General features: G+C 43.2%; 1 protein-coding gene across 8 annotated transcripts in view; it reads right to left on the reverse strand.

Annotated features, from left to right (window-relative positions):
• Positions 1 to 555: 555 nt before the first annotated feature.
• grin1b (glutamate receptor, ionotropic, N-methyl D-aspartate 1b) overlaps positions 556 to 20,560 on the reverse strand; it is a 37,174-nt gene continuing 17,169 nt past the window's right edge. For 2 of the 8 annotated variants that reach the window (XM_064354496.1, XM_064354498.1), the window contains 9 exons: positions 20,183 to 20,331; positions 19,664 to 19,821; positions 18,716 to 18,877; positions 15,353 to 15,462; positions 13,771 to 13,916; positions 13,297 to 13,353; positions 9,497 to 9,523; positions 8,325 to 8,435; positions 556 to 3,754 (listed from right to left, as the gene is read on the reverse strand). In XM_064354496.1, the coding sequence (XP_064210566.1) occupies positions 3,689 to 3,754; positions 8,325 to 8,435; positions 9,497 to 9,523; positions 13,297 to 13,353; positions 13,771 to 13,916; positions 15,353 to 15,462; positions 18,716 to 18,877; positions 19,664 to 19,821; positions 20,183 to 20,331 (986 nt within the window). In that variant the 3' untranslated portion in view covers positions 556 to 3,688. The remainder of the gene's footprint in view (positions 3,755 to 8,324; positions 8,436 to 9,496; positions 9,524 to 13,296; positions 13,354 to 13,770; positions 13,917 to 15,352; positions 15,463 to 18,715; positions 18,878 to 19,663; positions 19,822 to 20,182; positions 20,332 to 20,560) is intronic. The other 6 variants (XM_064354499.1, XM_064354503.1, XM_064354501.1 and 3 more) reach the window with 4 other exon arrangements.

Consider the following 20,560-nt stretch of genomic DNA (forward strand, 5'->3'; position numbering starts at 1 on the left):
TTATGCTTGCTATGTCTTTATTTGTGAATCATCATATTAATCACACGGCCGTTTGCAGCATTTATTTGCAAGCAGCCAGCTATACTGTATGCGTTTCTTTGATTCAACTCAGCTGTGTTCCCTGTCTTCCTTGTTTCTGCCACAGGAATTCATTATTTTAAATGAAAACAAGTTAAACTAAAATTTTTAGAGCTAACTTCCTAACTACGAAATTGCAGTATAAAGCCCTACTCATTCTGGAAGAATGATTCACCTAAAAAAGTAAGATAGACAGTTTTGAAATACCATATCTCAACATGAATGCCTTCAGATACAATCAGAGATGAGAGAGTGATGCTTCCAGAATCTGAGGAGCAATCATACTTCTTTACTGATGGACCAATCACAGTATTTTGCTGAGGAGCAAATAGTTTTGATTGGTTCAACCACGTCAGTGATTGGCAGCTCAGTGTAGCTCTACCCATTATGGGGTACATGAAAACTCACACACTCATCGCTGCACACAAGGTATGGTGTGATTTTGTGCAGCTGAATTCAGAGGACTGACAGTAAATATGACTGCTGTATATTACATTATGTTATTTATTTGCTTGGCAGAGGCCCATTTCAGGGGCAAATTACACAGTTTGCACTTTACAGTAGTAATCACTTATACAACTCTTGTCAATGTAAGGATTAATTCAGGTGCAAAACCTTGCTCCAGGGTACACTCCACAAAAAAACATACAACCTCCTGGATATTAGCCCAACTATCAAACCATTGCATTGCATGTCTGGCCTACATGGCATCTGTCAATTGTGAAAAATTCTTAGGTCCTTTGCATGTGATCTATAGGTAAGACATTTTTATTGGCACATAGTACAATTTACATTTGCATGTACATACAATATGTAGCATTATTATTATAATTATTATTGTTATTATTATTACTGCTTAAAAGACTTGCTTATCCTTGACACAAAATAGGAATGAATTCAGATTTATAAAAGCATACTGTGGCACAAATGATGCTGTGTCTAACAAAATTCATCTAAGCTATCAATAGCCCTGAATGAGAGAGAAACACAATCATGTATCCATAAATATAACCCCCCCCCCCCCCCCATACGCCTGCAGTGTCAAAATAAAATATGGTCACTTTACCTGAAGCAATCTCCAAAGCTGTTTACCAGTATCACTGTACTTTTCACAAAAACCCTACAGAATCTTACTGAACATCCACAAAAGAAAACTATCCTGAATTTGCACCACACACAAAAAACACACTAGCTCCAGCAGCTAAAGCAGCTGCCAGAGCATGTGTCTCAAATGCATGGTGCACAGCAAATCACCTCAGAAAAACCAGCACATTATTCTTACTTAAATAAATAAGGAACTGTTCATTAAAATACACATGAATATCTATGAGTCATATATACATGGTGGCGTTCACAAAAGCAAGCGCCGCAGTGCCTTTGATGGAAGATAAGCATCACAATTTTATAGTAATGATGTCTTGCATTTCACAGTTTGTTTCAGTTTTATATAACAAAGAGATATCACTGTTAGGTTCAGCTTATAGACCTCAAATACAGAGAAGGCTTTACAAGCAAAGACCCAATGAAATCTACTAAACTTCAGTACTAGATGAACACATTGTCGTTTCTCTCCGAAAACAATGAATAATATAAATAATCAGTGAATGGGGATTTTTTTTCAACATTACAAAAATCATTTGGATTTAATTTCAGAACAGCAAACACACAATTGTATGTTTTCCCACATTCTTCATTTCTAACAAGAAATGGCAAAGCCCTCAAATTGATTGTTTAAGACAAAAGTGCCATACAGTGTTATTTCTACTCTATGGTGGTGTCCAAGTACAGTGGGACAGTATGTAACGGGATTAGGATTTCTGAACTCCATAGCCAGGGGAATGGCCTGATTTTTGTGTAAAATACAGGACTAAATACTGTATGTTGAGTCTGAAATTCACCTGGGCATTTTCATGTAAAAGCCCTGACTAAGGAAACACAACATAATGGGGGTCTTACATGAAAGAACTGGTGCTGGTCGGATAGAAACAGTTTTTACTTGGATGCACATCAAAAAATGAAGCTGAGAAATGACATCATTTAAAAAAAGAAGGTGAGAAAGAGGAAGAAAGAAGATAACATTTACAGTTACTACACATGTGTATATGCTATATAGGCAGATTCCATTACAAATCACAGATTCATATTTTGTCCATACTGAAGGTTAATTGGCTACATAAGAAAGGTAAAGTTCTAATGTTGAAATGTGAAGGTTGGTAGAACAAAGCCCACTTCCTCCGTGCACAGACTACGGTTTAGCAGCTATTGTAAGAAGGGCCTTTAGCTTGTGGTTCAGTAACCTGTAAAGTGAAGACTGGCTGTAATAGAAAAGCTTGTGGCTACTCCAATGTACTGAGAGAGACTATCCACGTCCTCTTAGGATGCTGACTTTGGTTCCATGGGAAATATGCAGTTGTAATAGTAATATTTAGAAATTTGCAAATTACTTGTTCAGGTGTACATGTATACACCCAATACTGCTGTTGTCAAGGTGGTTTTGAATTATTTGTTTAAGCACAAGTGTGTGTGTGTATATATGCATGTACATACACACACACACACACACATGAAAATGCAAGCTTGAACAAACACTTCAGATCCACCCTGAATATAGCAGCATTTGATGGAGGATCCATGACCACATGTGGCGTGCATTCAGCTGCACAAACGTCTCCAACCGTTCACTAACAAACAAAATCTGTTTATTTTTCCCGTGAGTAACGAGGATATTTGTGCAGCTGGACACAAGCGCTGTGGTGGACGGCGGGATTTTGAACTTCGATAAAAACGCAGGAACAGCAGCGCCACAAGGAACATAGCAGTCTTCTAACTTCGATTAGCAACTACTGAGCATTTACAGTGCTGCGCGCTACCACTACCACCATAGCTGCTGATACAAAAGACGTATATTGCACAAACTCATAGTTTTCATTTTTTCACAAAAACTGATCCAAATTAAGAAATGTCACATGTTTAAAATACTTTGCCATAATAGTGTATCAAATAGGCTACATATCTAAAATATGCTGAAATACGCAGAGGTAGTAGGACATATACAACAAGTAATATAGTTCACATTAATGATACGCAGAGTCCCAAATAAATAGTATGACTTGTTCATAAATAGCAGTGAACTGTCCTCCTCCAGCTTTGAGTAAAAACATTAACTTTTTCGGCTCATCGATTTTGATCAGGTTTCCATAAACTGCGAAGGAGGACAAAAGGTCTCCGGCCAAGCGTGGCCAGGGGTGCGGACTTGGGCACGTGCCTGTCCAACATTTTGACATCTGCGGAAGGTTTTAAAGAAGTACGTGAGTGGAAAGGCTGTCGAGTTTGCTGGTCTGCAACTTCAACGAGGAAGGGAGAGGGGGGGGGGGACGTAGCAGTGTGCCGGTACGGGTTCGTATGAGACGTGTGAAGGCTCAGCGTTTTCAGTCACGTTCTGGTCCAGCGAGGTCCAGCTGTGGTCCTACAACTCCAAATGGACTGTGGCTCAGATGAATCAGCAGCAAATGGATCGGCGGTTCTGTCCCAACATCAGGACCTCCCCCCTCCCCCCCCCTTCCCTGGTCTGAAAGGCCCCCCTTCCCCCCCAAGCTTTCTCTGTCTCTCTTCACACGACAGTACTGACGGAAGGGTCAGATAAGTTCAGCTGGCCCGTGATGTCAGTGGGGTATGGCTGCAGAAAAAGGACAAACACAAAAAAAAACAAAAAAAATCATTCTCGTCCACCTTTCCCCCCCACCCTATTAAGCGTAAGTGTTCAGGACTTCAGAAAGTGGTGACTCACAATCCTCCCCCCACCCCCCAACCCCCCCAGCTCTGAAAAGGCAGTGCGAGTTTGCCTCTGATTCGGAATGGTAGTTTGGACAGACAGCAGGGACTGCAGAGTGCTTCCTGACTACAGCTCTCAGCAAGCTCATTAAATGGCTGAGGAAGGTCATGTGACAAATGAATTTAACTGCCCCGAATAAGAATTGGCTGCACCACCAGTTTAAAATCAGAGAGGGGATGGAAACAGAGAATACCTTGTGTGGCCACAGAGCGGACATGATTCATTTCTGGTTTTGTCATGAATGAGCATACTGAGGACATAATGCACGATTTGGATTTTTTAGGAAGTGGAGGGTTCTGTACCGAAACTTGATACATAATATCTTATTTTTCAGTCATCAATTTCTTGCCAGTGGCGCCATGTAAAACCTGAAATGGATCAGAAGGCTCAATGTTTGTGTTCTTTTGTTCGCCATATTAGGGTTGTTGTTCAAGATCATCTGTTCAGGGCTCACACAGCGCTTTCGTGTACTGTCCGGTTGATCAGTTCTGTATTTTACCTGAGACCTTCTAGAAGCAGTGTTGCCATGGAAACTGCCTTGGCAAAACTATTCTAATAGTATGCCATAGACAATTTCATCATGACATTTACCAGATTTTACAATGGTAACGATATCCCAGCTTTATGAAATGTTTTGCCACAGTGCATGCCTTTACCATGTGAAATTCTGTTTTTTTTGTGAAGTCCTTTGGAAGTGATGGCAGGTGATCAGTTCATAACTGTACCTTAACTTAAATGATATATGGACGACAATCATGTTTCCAATATGGTTTTTAAAATTGTTTGGAGGCACAGCCAGCGCTGTAGAAAAAATGATCTGTCTTAACGAGCGTTGTAGTCTTGTAAAGCAACGTAATATCCATTTTTTTCCCTCTCAAGTAGAAAATATTGTTTGTTTTAAGTTACTTTATGCTTGACAGATGAAATACTCTTACCACATTTTGAAATGAGTAAAACTGTCAGACCTCACTACCAATCTTTTTGCATTTTTTGGCAAAAAAGTGATAGAAATAAGATTTTAATTGCAACTATGTTACTAAAATACTTCTTAAGATAGACTTTCTTTCTTAAGAATTTTAGTTTTTTTTCAGTGAGTAATGGCACCCAGTTTTGATGCAGGGCTGACCATTGCAGTGCTGATTTGAATCTCGCTGGATCATTTGTTGGCTAGTGGCGGTGTAACTGGCCTCATCCCCACAGGAGGGGTAGTAAACTGGGGTTGTTTTCTGAAGCTCATTGCTCTTCGCTGACACCTGTGTGCGTGGTGCCTACATGTTGCCTAGTTACGGTTGCAACTCGGTGAAAAAGAAAGCAGTGGCTGGCTTCACTAGGACCAGAGGAAGCTAATGCTCGCCTTCCTCCCCTGGCATTGTGGTGGATGGTGTAGACGAGGAGTTCCACGAAAACTCCAAATCAGGCAAGGACTAAATTTGGAGAGGAAATGAAATCCAAAAAAGAATAATTGTAATCGCTTGTTCTGAAAGAAGAAAAAAAGTTTTTGTTGTGTGCAGGGTTTGGGTTGAGGAGTAAAGGTTTGAGAGAGTACAGGTGTCTAAACTGAGACTGTCTTCAAAAAGTTACTCATGGTCAAAGTGCCTGCAGTGTAAATAAGTACTGTGCTGGTGTTAATGTGGACTGTTTCAGATTTGGCCAGCCCTTCTATTTGTTCAATGTTGACACAGAAACACTCTGTATCACCTGCATGAACATAATGGCCATATTGGAAACACAAATAGGAAAAGATAATAATGCAAAAACAAAACCTGTAAAAAAAGGGAAAAATAAATGGATACCAAAAACATATAAGTTTTGGATAGCAAAAATATATTCAATGCTATAATTAATGAACATTTATCATACTCAATATCCTGCATCCCATCAAATTTACTTCACAAAAATACGATTTCGTGATGGACTCAATTTTTCTTTTTAAGTTCACATCATCCCTTAAACTGGCAGATGGTCCATCTGGAATTTAAGGGGTCAGTATTTCCCTAAAATTGTTGTATGGAGCATAACTGCAACCTACTTGACATATTTTCCTCTAAAAGCAACAATAATGCACCTATCAGTCACTGAGTCAGAAACTTAGATATAATGCACAGCTGAATTTTCAATTGAGGCTGTACCATGTCATACAACTCAAGTTTTCATTGGTTAATTATCACATTCCCTAATTTAGATTGATTTTTGTTTCCTCCAATGACTCTCAGACAAACAGGTGCATCAGCAGAGTGCTTCTAAGTTAGCATTCCGAATCATAGCCCACAGCGCCCCCTGCTGAAAGACAGATAAACAGCAGAAGAGAGAGAGAAAGAGAGAAGGTCTACTCTACAACAACCCACGAGTCATGCTGGCAGAGGAGAGCGAAGCAGTGTGGCATGTGGTGGGGACACCAACACTCAAAATCCATTGAAATCCATTTATAAAAAAAACACTGATATAAAATAAAACAATGGTCACGGCTGAAGATGGGCATTACATTCCCGTTTGTTTTTGTTTTCAAAGAGAGATTTTATCATCTCATTTCAACTGAGGTCTACTAAGCCTGCAATCTCTCAGACTCTCAAATCCTCAGAAAAACCTGCCTTTCCAACTTCTCCTTTACATAGATTTGTCTATCATCCTCACTCAATTCACCTCAGTGTCCTGTCAGTACAACTTGAGACAGAGTGAGAAGGGCACACAAAATCTAACCCCCTGCCTGTCCTCCAATTTCTTCCAGGGGACTGAAAACCTGGAGAAGAAGTCACCAAGCTGGTGAGGTTGTGCAAGACCTGGGGCTGGACTTTCTGTGACTGGGGATTAGGAGTCACTCTTCTGTCTCTTCTAAAACAGAGGAGCGGCAATAAAGCATTTTGACCAGTTGCTCATCATATTCCCGACTACAGCCCGACTCCAGGCAGGACATAGCACAGAAATACAAAGCACCCTGGGAGGGTGGGGGGTGGTGGGGGTGGATTCTATTTTAAACACTCAAAGGAATGGAGTTTCTGTGGACGTCAGACGTTTCATATTTTGTTTGGGTCTTTTTTTTGCCCTTGAGGAAAGGAGAAAAATGAAATACACCCTGAGGAACTTTTTTTTTTCATCAAAGCAGTTTCTCTGGTACCTTCACCTGGAAAAAAGAAACGTCGTTAGATGATAGCAACATGCAAGATCTTTCTTATTTTTGGTTAACAAAATGTTTTCGTTAATAAACCCGGGAGGTAGAATGCCCTGTATTACTTTATCTCGGCATACTGAAATGTGGATATCCTCATGCAGATTTTAGTCCGTTTTTTTTAGTTTTGGACCAATCCCACCTACAGTACATCGATTTGATGAAATTCCTATAATGCTGAAGGAAGTGCATTATCAGGGGAGTAAACCTTTTCTAAATGGTTAAAAAAAAAAAAAACATTAAAAAAAACAAATCAATCAAAAATGTGTCAATATCTTCCCATCATTTTGCACAGATGTGAGCATTTCCTGGAATTTTAAGTTTGCAAAGAGAAAACAGAGCTGAAAAAACAATGAATGGAACTGTACAAAATCTAAATGGAACACTACAAAAAAAAATACATCTGGGTAATAAAATGTACCCATTAATGACCCCCAATGGGAGGGGGAGGGGTCTGTAAGGTAAAGCCTGCTGGGAAATAATGGTGAAATTAGTGTTATTGGGCATGCTGATTGTCTTTAGCCATCTGAACCAGACAGTGCACACTGTACCATGCGTTTGTGACGCATGCCTCAACATCCACAACAACGTAGGCACGCACTGCACAAAATGAAGGGGGGAACATAGGAATTTGGGGGAGGGGAGGCGGGGGGGGGGAGGGGGGGTAGGGGGAGGTTTGCAGGTAAATAGGACACCAAGCAGTAAAGGGGGACTGGAAACACACACTCACACACACTCATAATACATATATAACCAAAAATATAACAAGGGGGAAGAACACACATCTAGGTTAGCCACAGGGAGAAAGAGAAGCACAAACTCTACAGAAGCACGAACAGCCCTGCCTCCTCCTCCTTGTTCTCCTGCACCTTAGTCACCCCTGCTACCCCCTGCCTCGCCCCTAACTCGCGTTTCTGGCAGATCACCGCACCACTGCCCCCTGTCCACACCTGCTGCCTAACGCCCTGACGGTCTTCCCCAAAACATGTCCGGATGGGAGTGTAGATGGCTGACTGACAGACACGTGGCCATGGCTTTAACTCCATGTGTGAGGGTGAAGAAACTCTGGGATGGGACGGGTTATTTGCAAGTAGAGATGGAATGGCGGGAGAGAGGGAAAGAGGAGGAGAGAGAGAGAGAGAGAGAGACTGAGGGTGAGCGTGAAAGAGAGAGGGAAAGAGAGTGAGAGAGCAAGATGGAAAGAGAGAGAAAGAAAGTTACAGGGAGGGTGTCATTTCTGGGTCTCCTTACCGTGTCTTTGGAGGACCTACGTCTCTTGATGCTGGAGGCCAGGGAGGCACTGATGGACCTAAAAGAAGCTTTCTTTTTGGGGTCGGGTTCTGCTCTACCACTTTTCCTATCCTAAAATAAATATATGTAGAAGAATTATTTACGTTCTGTGGAGGAGTGCGATTGGTTTTACTCTCACCCCCTCCCTTAATTCCCCACCCCTTCCCACCCCGCTACACCCTATCTCTGATCGTGATTGGATGCTCTCTCTCACACAGTCTTTCTTAAAGAATGTTAAGGCCATGTAGTAGAAGCGGAGACCCTTTGGGGGTGTTCAAGACGAGGCTTGAAGCAGTGCCTTACCCGGTATATTACAACTAGACCGGTTTAACAGCCTGTTCTCGACATCAGGTCTCCTTGTTGTGTTCTCTCCCCAACGGCAGGTTTAGAGGTCCACAGATTAGTAAGCATGAGGCGGCAAGACACGTCTCAGTGCGTGGATGTTTCTTTCCACATTATAGGTCAGGGGACAGTGTGGAACTGCCACACCCTCACACCCACTGACTGTCAGCTCGCCTAAAGCAGCTGACAGTCTAACTCTCCGCAGTGAGGCCGGGTGAGATGGGAGAACCTCACCCTTGGACTCACATATCAGGAGCACATGTACTTGCATTCTGATTGGCTGAGCAAAATGGCTGCTTAAGTTAGGAAATATACCTGTGCCCTCCCCAACCCCCTCCCACCTCGCCACCCCCCCCTCCCCACCACACACACACACACAAACACACTCCCAGGGTTCTATGCACTCCACCCCAGCTACATCAAATAGTTTATATCTGTGTTCCTCACATCTACAACATAGGTATTACTTGCAGAACTTGAGTGCATGCAAAAAAACTGATCTTACCATCTTTCAACAGTGTGCAGTATCTAATCCTTTGGTTTCAGACATGCACATGCACAATTATATAAAAATATAGAACTTTCTGGAGGGTAACACCATTGGGCTGGCTGATTGGCTCAATATTGATACAGCAGGAAATTCTTTATTTCCGCTGGTACCCGCCCCCCCTCCCACAATCACCACCCACCCTTGTTGTCATGGTGACCCTCGAGCCACTAAAAGGCACAGAGGAGAAGCCAGACTACACAGACTGTCTGGACACAAAGCTTGTTTTTTTGGGGATCCTTACATCCTGATTCTCTAGAGAGGAAGAGGGCTGCATTGAGGGAAGGAAAGGGAAAACAACAAATAAATAAATAGAAATATCGATATAAATATTCACATTCTGCTTTAAGGGTGGTGTCACTCCAAATGGCAAGCCATACGCAAGCGCAAAAGCAAACCAAAGTAAATAAGGGGGGGGGGGGGGGGGAGGCTGGGGAAGCGAGGACTCGCAAAAGTAAGAACAAAAAAGCCAAGCAGAAAATACTTAATTTGTGCAATTGTGTGGAGTTGGGACTTGAGGGGGAGTTCCCATTAAAAATGCACTGATGGGAAATGACAACCAATCAATAATAAATTGACAACTCAATAGAACGTTCTTTGCATTATACCTTGAGCTTGGTATAATGGAAATTCACCCCACACACTCTGGGAAACGGGGGTAGACTGGGAGGACGGGGGGGGGGTGCAGATTATGGCAGTGTGGTGCGAATTTCACCTGAGGTCATGCAGAACAGCGAACTGAACGGTGATTCATAATGAATGGCATGGTGAGAGAAATCAGGCCGCTGCTGTCTCTCAGGACAGCCCCTTCTGTCAGATCACGTGACCGGGCGCCTTACATGACCTGCGATCCCAGCTGATCCTCGACTCCTATCATTGGACCATTGTGCAACTTTGCTGTTGTTTAAACTATAAAATTTTTTTTAAAAAACTGGACTTCGACCATAAGAACCAGCTGACCCTCAGCAAAATTACAAAGAATAATTCTGGATTTCTTTAGGATTCGAGGTTAAATTGAACACTTTTGTTTTTCCGAAACCAAACAGCTACTTCCTGCCACACAGGAAGTGGCTAAAAAGGTGTGGCGGATCCTGCCCGGATGATTTGCGGGCAGCATCGGCAGGCATCAGTTTATGGCCACAGTTCTTTATGAGGCATCAAATTAAAATTCCTCCTTTAGGAATAAACCACAATTCTTTAAGGTGTAAGATCACAAGTGTGTGATTAGAATGTTCTAAACTGAACATTCCGACACTGATGTAACAATCACCACAGGTAATTGACAGCAACTGAGTTCTAGACCACTGACTTGGAAAAAGAAAAACATTCCAAAAATACCTGCTCTTCAAAGGGTGAAGGATATTACATACACAAACTACTGGATTACTGACTGAACTGCAGCTGTCGCATAATACTTTGTCAGATTTAATTTCCTGCCACCGCAAATCATTTGGACAGTTTCAAAACATCATCTTTGAACGGACAGTTTTTTGCTTCACGTTTGAATCTGTTCCTGCGTCACGTGTAGAGTAACAGTGAGAACTGGAGAGGGCTTTCATCTAATTCTGCCTCTCAGATGCAGGGATGTTTATTTTTGTCCTGTCCCGTCTTGTCTCTGTGTTTCAGCACGTCTCCATTAGACAGCGCACCCCTGAATTAATCCCCTGAACAGAGACCGGCGAGAGACAGTAGTGTTCCACAGCGGAATTACGGCTGCCAGGCCTCCTGTGGTCGCCTAGGAAAGCACGCGCCTCTCCGGGTGTGGTGGGTCAGCGGACCCGCGTGGGTGGGTTATTCAATGGAGCGCTGCCTCACGAGTCGCTCGTGTCCAAACGCTGCACACACGAGCATTAGCACAAACCCACACGCTCCAACAATTCAGAGGTGAAAACCATGGCTAAATCTGGCCTTTGAGACGTACCACTAAAAAGGGAAGATCGCAGAAACTACCATTGCAATAGCCTGGTTATTGACTTGTGTTTGACCAGTGTGTGCTCATTTGAAGGCTGTTCAGAAAGTGCCTGGAACTGTGCATGCCACACCAGCAAGCCACACTCGAAGGAGTTTTCTTCTCTTTGTTATATAATAGCCCGTGTACCTCTCTGCTTTCATAAATATATAAATATATTTTGTAATTTGGGTCACAGTGCTCTAATCAGTCCTGTGGCAGCCACTGCCAAGGGCAGCATGCAACCTGTTCCTTGCTTCTCCTTGCCACTGTCGCCTTTGGGTTTCTTTGTGGGGGTTTAGGCCAGGGTATTCTATGAGGTGTATTTGTGGGCAAAAATGCGTTATAAATATAAATAAAATTTGATTGGTCGATTGATTGATTGGTTCCTGACAGCACAAATTAGCCAATCCGGATACGGTGCCTCATTCTGCCGGCGCGGTCTACTCTGAAAGACAACGATGTTAGCGAGCCCGTTCTGATCGCATCCCATTCTGAAGGGCCCCCTGTCTGCGGGTAGAGAAAGCACAGAGGAAAACGACGCACAGCGTTAGAAGGCAGCCGTTGGCCGGAAGAGAGGCCGTGATCCTGCCCGCCCACCAGCAGAGCGCCATTCGGCGCCCCGCTTTCGCTAAAGAGCCTGGTCCCAGCATGCCAGCGACCGTCTCCACGGCAACATCAGAGCCTTACTGCGCCCGCTGCTGTGCAGCATGACCCTTATAACAGGGACCCAGAACCCTTCCCTGCGGCCCCCTGGGTCTACGCTGCCCTTTAGAGACATTAAATCTCCTGCTGCTGAGGGGCGGAGGGTTCTGGCAGAGTTCCTGTCCTCTACATTGTTACAGCACAAGATAAATGTGGAAGCGGGTGACAAATCTTTATGCGACAAGGCCAGGCAATGCATACGGAACAACACGGCTCAGATTGCCATTGTGAGCGATGTGCTGTGTATGAACCACATTCTTAAGTATGAAAAGAAATCTCCCCAGGTTGGGCAGGACAGTGGGAAGGCAAGTGAAGAACCTGTTCTGTCAACCTACACCAACCAATGAAATGAGTGACCTTTGGCCTCCCCATCGCTGATATCCCTTACCCATGGTGCTTTGCAGCAGGGAATCACTCTACACACAGGAGAAAGGCACAGAGTGGCTAGCTTTGGAGTACAGCATTCTACGTCCACTGATTCTGTTCGATTATTATTATTGACTGGGCCCAGGAAGTGGTTGGAAACAATGGAATTTCCCATAGAGAAAAACTTTAAAAATCATATCTTCTCATGAGCAAACAATTCCACAACCTCTTTCTCCACATGAAGTGTTTTGTATATCAGTGTTGATTGTAAAAATTGTATTTGAAAAATTTTATCCTCAGATTTACAATACTGTCAAAAAACTACACAACACATGTTTACGTCTTCGAGCTTTCCACAGCATTCTCCATTATTGGCTAGCGAGAGCCCGTTGACAAAAACAGTTGTTGTGTAGTTTTTTAAAGATATCGTAAATCTGGGGATAAAATTTTTTCAATATATTTTTTTATAATCAACAAATATGCAGAACACATTGTTTGGAGAAAGAGGTTGTGTAACTGTTTCCTCATGGGAAGATATGATTTTAAAAGTTTTCCTCGATGGAAAATCCCATTGTTTCAAACCAGTTCCTAGTTCCAGTCACTTTTTTTCAATGGGAAAGACTTTAACACTGTATTATTGTTATCTGTGTACCTAAGCATGGCTGCCATATAAATTATCACTATACTCATGACTCATTAATCAATTCACAAATTCTCTACTCAATATCGCATATTGTAGCTTTGACTAGCATCACCCTTTCTTACCAAAACGTTCCTGATTTTTTCTTCTCTCCACTTCTTAAACATTTTCTTACATGATGGGTGACTCAGCAGGACCAGAGTAACTACTTCAACCAATTTCCCTTGTATAACTGACAGACTATTTGATGCCATGAACTGGAATGGTAGTTTTGGGGTTTGATGCTTCTCATATTGGGCTCAGCTTTGCTCTCGGCAACTTCAATTCTGACAGAGCGGATGGCATGGCGGAAGGATGGTTGATTCAGACCGATTACTTTACGTACTAATCTGGGGGTCCCGGGCTGGCCCACACCTTGACTCCCCTGTGCCTCCTTACTGTCCTGTGGGGGACAGACAAGAGACAGGAGTCCGATTTGAACTGCAGGACAGGACATCACTGTGAGGGCCTGGTCGGCCAGGGTAGAAAGGCCGCAGTCGTCTATCTCTCTCCGGACCCTAACATTATCACTACGGACCCCGGCCTCAGCTGCGTCTTACGCCTCAGCTGTGCAGACGTCAGCCTCTGTTGTGCTATAGCCACACTCTAGCCTGGCCCCCTTGTGCCAGAACAGCCTACACATGCCCCTTGACCTCAGTAAAGGTCCAGTCTCTCAGAGAGGGAGAGGAAAGAGTGATAACTTTTGTCATGTCCTGACTCTGTGACCGCTGTGGGGGCCTCTCATTGGTCCAGCTCGGGCCCTCCCCCTCTGGGCGGTTGGAGAGGTGGGCGGGGGTGGTGGGGGGATTGGGGGACATACCTGCAGATTCTTCCTCCAGACGTTGACAGCCGCAAAGGCCAGCTGCATCTGCTTCCTGCGGGCGTCCTTGTGGCGCTTGTAGGCGATTTCAATGAAGATGAGGAAGATGCCGGCGACTATTCCGCCAGCAACCAGCATGAAAACACCTGCGGGGGAAAGCAGGCGGGGCCAGTCAATTCCAGACACCACCCCTGCCACTCACCCTGGCCTCAGCCGCGGCCCGAAGGACACTCTCACCAACACTCTCAGAGCTGGTTCGTCTGATCCCCTTCACTGGTGTCCACGAGCGTTTAACATACCAATGTCAAAGCAAATGTCAAATCATCCACGAGGCTGCTGTGCTATTTTCTGAACATAGCCACGGAGAACATGCTGACAATTCCCACCAGCTGTAACTGGACAGCAAAAATATGACAGAAAATTGTGCGGTGGAAAAAATCAAAAGGTGCTCAGAAGGCAAATAAATATCACAGGAATACCATCTGCACATCATCATTATACAGGAACTGAACCGTTTGTTTTTTTGGCGAAAAAGCTAATGACTGTTTATGTAAGCCTCGAAAAATCGAAACAGCCCAGAACAGTGACCTTCGCTTGTACCTTCGCTATGATTTGTTTGATGTTTTTAAAGGCTTCATAAGCAGTCATTAGCTTTTGCCCAAATGAAAAATAAATAAACGCCCACACATTATACATTGTGGAAGATTTTTCTTTGCAATACAAAACTAAGGTAGGTTTTCCAGTCATAAACTACTGTGGAAAATGGATCGATATTAACTACACCTCTTAGAATAGCCAATTTTGTAAACTTGCGGCTTACCAAATATATGTTTAAGAATCTGCTCCTGTGTCTGTGTAACTATTTCCACTACATATATAATGCTGTATTCATATTTGTTGTGCTTCTTCCTTTTCTGCACACATGCCCTAATTGGCCATCTGATTTACAGTACCATATGCACATAACTCTTGGTGAAACATAAAGGTTGTAACCAGCACAAAATTATTTACACAATCGGCTCTCAGACAAAATGTTGTGTTTCTTCAACAGCATACAAATAACATTCACATCATGCCTTGATACACTTGCTCTGAGACTGCTTAATGAATGTAAAATTATGTATATTTGCAATTCAAAGGCAGCTCCATTCGCTTTTAATAGACAAAATCATTTCCACAGTCATATTTTAATTCGATTTGATTTGTTTTATGTAATAATTTTATATACTCACATATACATAGTAGGCTAACAAGTGACTTAGTCGGTGTAGATACAGTTCTCAGATACAGTCGTCCTGGGCCCTGGAGGAGGGGCCCCAATACTCTGTGACCCTGAGATATTATGGTCCAGGGCCCGGCAAAAATGTAATAGTAATCATCTTGAATTTTACCCAGCGGTCCTGGTTGTACTTCCAGTAATGATTACCAAGGATAAAAAAAAACACAAAACAGTCAAAGGACTTAATCCCAACGCGCATTTCCTTCAGCGGAGGACAGAATCTGTGAAAGCAGGACACGGAAGCTTCGGGCCTGCTCGCGCGCGTTTACCGTCTGGCGCTGAACCGGAGCGAGCGTACTGTACCTGCCATGTTCTCGAACGTGAGCGTGGCCGGGGCATTGCTCCTGGAGTCACACTCCTGGTACCTCACCCAGGTCTTATCCAGGTCCTCCATGAAGCCGTTCTCATGGGAACTGCGGGGGGGTGGGGGGGGGGAGGGGGCAGGGGCAGGGTCACGCTTGTTAACATACGCAAAAAAAAAAAGAGAAACTCCTAATCACAGACTTTATTTCTAGCCGTAAAATGATATAGTTCACCAATCGTTACGGCGCAACGTTACGATCTGCCATCACTTACATGTTAACGACATCAGCGCAGAGATAATTATTTAAAAACTACATTTTTTTAAGCTACTTTTTTTTTCTATTCTCCCAAATTGGGATGTGCAATTGCGTTTGTAGGCCTTTGATAGCAGCCAGGGCTTCTCTTGACTTGGCAGTCCACCCACTGACCCTCCCTCCCTGGGTAGCCCATAACTTTACATCAGTGCAAATCAAGGCTGCAGTACCTGCAGGTATTTGCTCCAACCATGGACTACACCACCTAATTACTACAGAAGATAAAGTGAGTAATTTGTGAAATCATCTGGCTTAGCGCATGGCTGGAGCAGACACCTGCAGACACTGCGGCCTGCAGGACCTGGAGTTTAGCATCCCTGCGCTACATACTGACCCACAGGGCAGCCGGCTGGAATCTGCCGCCAGGCCGCTGGATGCATCCGCACAGAGAGGCAGGCTGTAGAGCCCGAGCCTCCCAGCAGCTCCCAAGAGTCAGATTATTAACATGCAAAATGTGTTGACAGTTTTGCAGCAGTGACACCTACACAGCATAGTTCAGAGACATAGAAATTCAAGTTTTTATTTATTCTTGTTCTTTATTTGCTTGTTACATTGTGTGTACTTTATATGTACCATTTCAATTTAAAAACAAAATCTTTTTTTTTTTTTTGAAAAAGAGAAATTGAGAAGTATTCACTGACAGCCAGAAGTTTCAGTTTGTTTTTTACCCTCCTCTGGAATAGAATAGCAACTTTTACTGGAATCATAATTTTGAGAAGTGAGAGGCTACAACGAGAATGCAACATTACCTCTGTCTACTGTATCCTCATATTTAGAAAGAATTTTAAAAGGTATTAAGTTATTTATTTATTTTATTATATATTTATGCCTTTATTTTATCTTGGATTTCTAGTTAAATAAGTATTTTTATTATTTGTGACATGGACAAAGACTGAAACTCAAGTTCAGGAAGTGGAAATGCCTGCATTTATTCACTTGTGCACAGTAAAGTGTTCAGTGTTAAATCAACTGTTACCGAGTACATGTGGTCTCTATTGGACTCATGTACTCCGTTGCAGTTGAGTTTGCATTGGACATTTTACCGTGCATGAAAAGTAAAGCACAGTTCATGACCAAACAAACCTTTTTGAACTATTCTCGGGAGAAGGGAGTACACTGAATCACTGATCCTAAAAGATGTGTTCCTTGAGTGACTAGACAAGACAAATTGATTTCTTGCCAGCAGAGGAAGGCATGATGGGGGGGGGGGGGGAGAACAAAATTCACTTTGGGACACACTCATTATTTCAGCCAAGTTTGGTTGTGTAGTACTCTTTAGGGGAACATACGTGTGTACCGACATAGCTCAGGAGGTAAGACCGATTGTCTTGCAGTTGGAGGGTTGCCGGTTCAAACCCCGCCCTGGGCATGTCGAAGTATCCTTGAGCAAGACACCTAACCCCTAACCCCTAACTGCTCTGGCGAATGAGAGGCATCAATTGTAAAGCGCTTTGAATAAAAGCGCTATATAAATGCAGTCCATTTACCATTTACTCACAGCTACATATTTTATGTGCATGTTCAATTCCTTTAAATGTTATTTAGCTAACTCTGAATGCATTCAATCTGCTAGATTGGCCAGGAAAATTATTAGACAGGAGGCTGAAAACTCAAATTAGTAAGTTAGCCAGCTCAATGCATTTTCAGGCTTATTAGATAACTGGATAAATTCACTTTCAAACATTCAGCTAGCAAGCTATTATTTTAATTAGGTAAGTTAGTTAGCTTGACAACATTGTTAGCAAGTTGGCAAGCTAAACAGATAGCTAAACTGATGCAGCTGTATGGGGACATAGCCACGTACCACCCATAAAAATGTTGCTATTAGAAACTAGCATGCTAATACAGTCATGGGACACAATACCAATATTTCGGAGCTATCTAATAAACGGACCTAAATCACTGGAATTGGTGACTGTTGAGGCTCCTGTTCTGCTTTCTTAAAGAATCCCTTCAGGTGAATGCAACCACAGACAGTCAGATGTGACACTCCCAGTCCATAAATTTAGAGTGAAATTTAATCTAGGTTTTGAGGGAACCATAAAAATGACTGCTTATCAGAAAATCTAGTTTGATGACCATAAAATAAATTCTTATTAATTCATTTACTCATTTTAACTGGCACTCAGGTTCCAAGGTTTGATTTTTCAATAGAAATAAAAACCAATTTCCATTGTTGATTCATGTCATAGAGATTCGACACCACAGTTCTAGTAAGGATACGTCACTCCATCTTAATGACCTACTTTTTATACAACCTTTTTATACTAACAAACTGAGCAGAAGTGGAAGTGAAAGGGAATATGATTTAAATACTATGAAATATAATCCATAAACTTTGAAATAAATACAGTATTTATTATTTAGTATTGCTATGAAAACATTATTATTTGCTACATTTTGTTTATCATCATGCACAGAAAATCCTCTGTATTCACATCAGATTCTCTGAATGGACTATAAAGTATCAGAATAGTATGCTATACTAACAAATTGGAATTGAATGAACCACTAAGTCTGTGACCTGGATCTCTATACTAAAATCAATGAAATGAGTTAAATCAGCAAATGAGGCCCATCATTACTGATAAGAACACTCAGCTGGTACTCATGGCTATTCTTCACAACTGAAAACATCACATTTCCTTTGGCAAGTCTCAATGACACAATGTTCGTGCAAAGTTGTTGCTTGTACAAAGTTGCGCACTTTCTTGTGAAACAAAACAGTTTGAGGACCACAATGCACTGCATCAGTTACACTGGTGACATCATCCCCATACTGCAAGTTAGCCCACTCCACAGTGGTTGTTCCTCTTAAGTGACGCAGCTTAAGTACCTCTTTCTCAAGAGTACAGTGGCAATGCCTGAGATATGAACCGGCAACCTCAGTGTTACAAGAGGCCCCGGCTCCTTAAAAGCTACACTTCCTCCATTCTTCATGACAACGTGGCAAACAGCCTGAAACTGAAATTGAGGGAAGGGAGACATGCAGCCACGGAGTGCGATGAGCCAAAAAAGGCATGGTGCCCTGGCGTCCCCGGGGACTGACCTGAGAATGGCCAGGGAAACGTTCTGCTTCCAGGGGCTGTCCTTCCGCATGCCGATCCCAAAACCGGAGCGGAAAAACAGCTCCCCCGTCGTCACCAGGTCGCACTTCTGTGAGGCTTCGAACTCCAGAACCGCAGAGTCCCAGATGAAGGCGTGCAGCTTACTGCAGGCAGGGGATGTGCATGTTTGGGTGTGTGTGTGTGTGTTTGTGTGTGCGTGCGCGGGTGTGTGGGGGAGGGTTGGGTGACAATAGAGAGCACAGTGGGTTACAACACAGTACGGTTTACCGGTGTCTACCACCATCATCTTTAACCTCCGTCAACTGAAATCCGTCACCGGACAAGCGGTCCCCCCCCCCCATCCCCACTCGTTATCATTTTATGGAGTTCAATGTCCAGGCTCAACCTGAAAAAAGGGTTTTCAGTGAGACAAAAGTGTGAGAAAAATAGAGGTAGATTACGGAGAAATGAACAGTCCACAGTAAAATTCTCATAGTTTTGCCACCACATATCAATAGTGATATCGGTAGATGTGAATTATAGTTATTCACTTTTAATTCTCTATGGTCTCTGTTAGGTATAAAAACATAAAACAGCAATACAACAACAATAATTAAAAATGTATAAAGCCAAATAACGAGGTAAATAAGCAACAGAAAACTATCCAAGACAAGAGTGTAGGAAGTACACCATCTGTTTTTCCAAGGGGGAAAAACATCATAAGGACGCCCCCGTTCCTGCTGAGTTTAAATATTTTTTCTCCCACGGATAGACAGAAAAGCATACAAGACCCATCTTTATTATTCTCCGAAAAAAAACTTCAAAAGCCATTAAGAGCTTTGAATAGCGTAATGGTACAATAGTGGAAATGACCACACCCCTTCCTGCACAAGTCTCCACCACCACCAGGCCCAGGCCCTGGCCCCGCCCCCTCCCGGGCGATCACTCACTTGTCCCGCACAGCCTGGATGGCTTCTGCGGCGCTCTCGTAGTTGTGCTTTTCCATGTGGCGGTACATGGTGCTCAGCTCAACTTGCCGCCGGAAGTAGATGTCCACAGAGCTCTGCTTCACCGTGGCGTAGATGAACTTGTCTGATGGGTTCCGCAGCTGCGCGGCAAAAACGGCACAGTCGGTGATAACGAGCTGTGTTTCTGAAGGGCACCTTTCCGGATCTCAAATCCGATCGGTACACAGCATAATAAGCATCAAATTAGTACACAAATAGATTAACAATAATGAAAATGAGGACATTTTCATTATAAACAATAATTATATTACCTCTGAGGTATTTAAACAATTTCCAGTTTTTCGGGCGATACGAAGTTCTCATTTAACGTCATTCGAATCAACAACTAAAAGCCTAGTTTTCATTTTTGCTTGGGTTTCAAATGTATGCATTACAGAGCTGTGAGCCCTGTGCACTCCTGTTTGCTGTCGCCCCCTTGTGGTGCAGGGCACGGTGACTCACCCTAGGGTCATTGATGCCAGTGATGCGCTCCTCAGGCCGGTCCAACACCAGGAAGGCAGCCAGGTTGGCAGTATAGGATGCCACAATGATCATGGCAAACCCTGCCCACACCATACCCAGGATCCTTGCTGAGAAGCTGCGTGGTGCACCTGCAGACACACACACGCACACAAATGCACACCCATAAAAATGCATTCTTTTCTGGTTATTTATTGTATACTATGCTGCAGAACAAATTGCCCCATGGGGATAACAAAGACTCAACAGGCTAACTTACTAAATCACGCATATGTGCACACACAGGCACGCATACATACAGACTGGCACTGAGATTTCAGTGGGGAACACCAACCTCACAGCTCACAGTGCACAGCGCAC

The sequence above is a fragment of the Anguilla rostrata genome, chromosome 10, assembly GCF_018555375.3.
Source record: "Anguilla rostrata isolate EN2019 chromosome 10, ASM1855537v3, whole genome shotgun sequence".
NCBI classification, from domain to species: domain Eukaryota; kingdom Metazoa; phylum Chordata; class Actinopteri; order Anguilliformes; family Anguillidae; genus Anguilla; species Anguilla rostrata.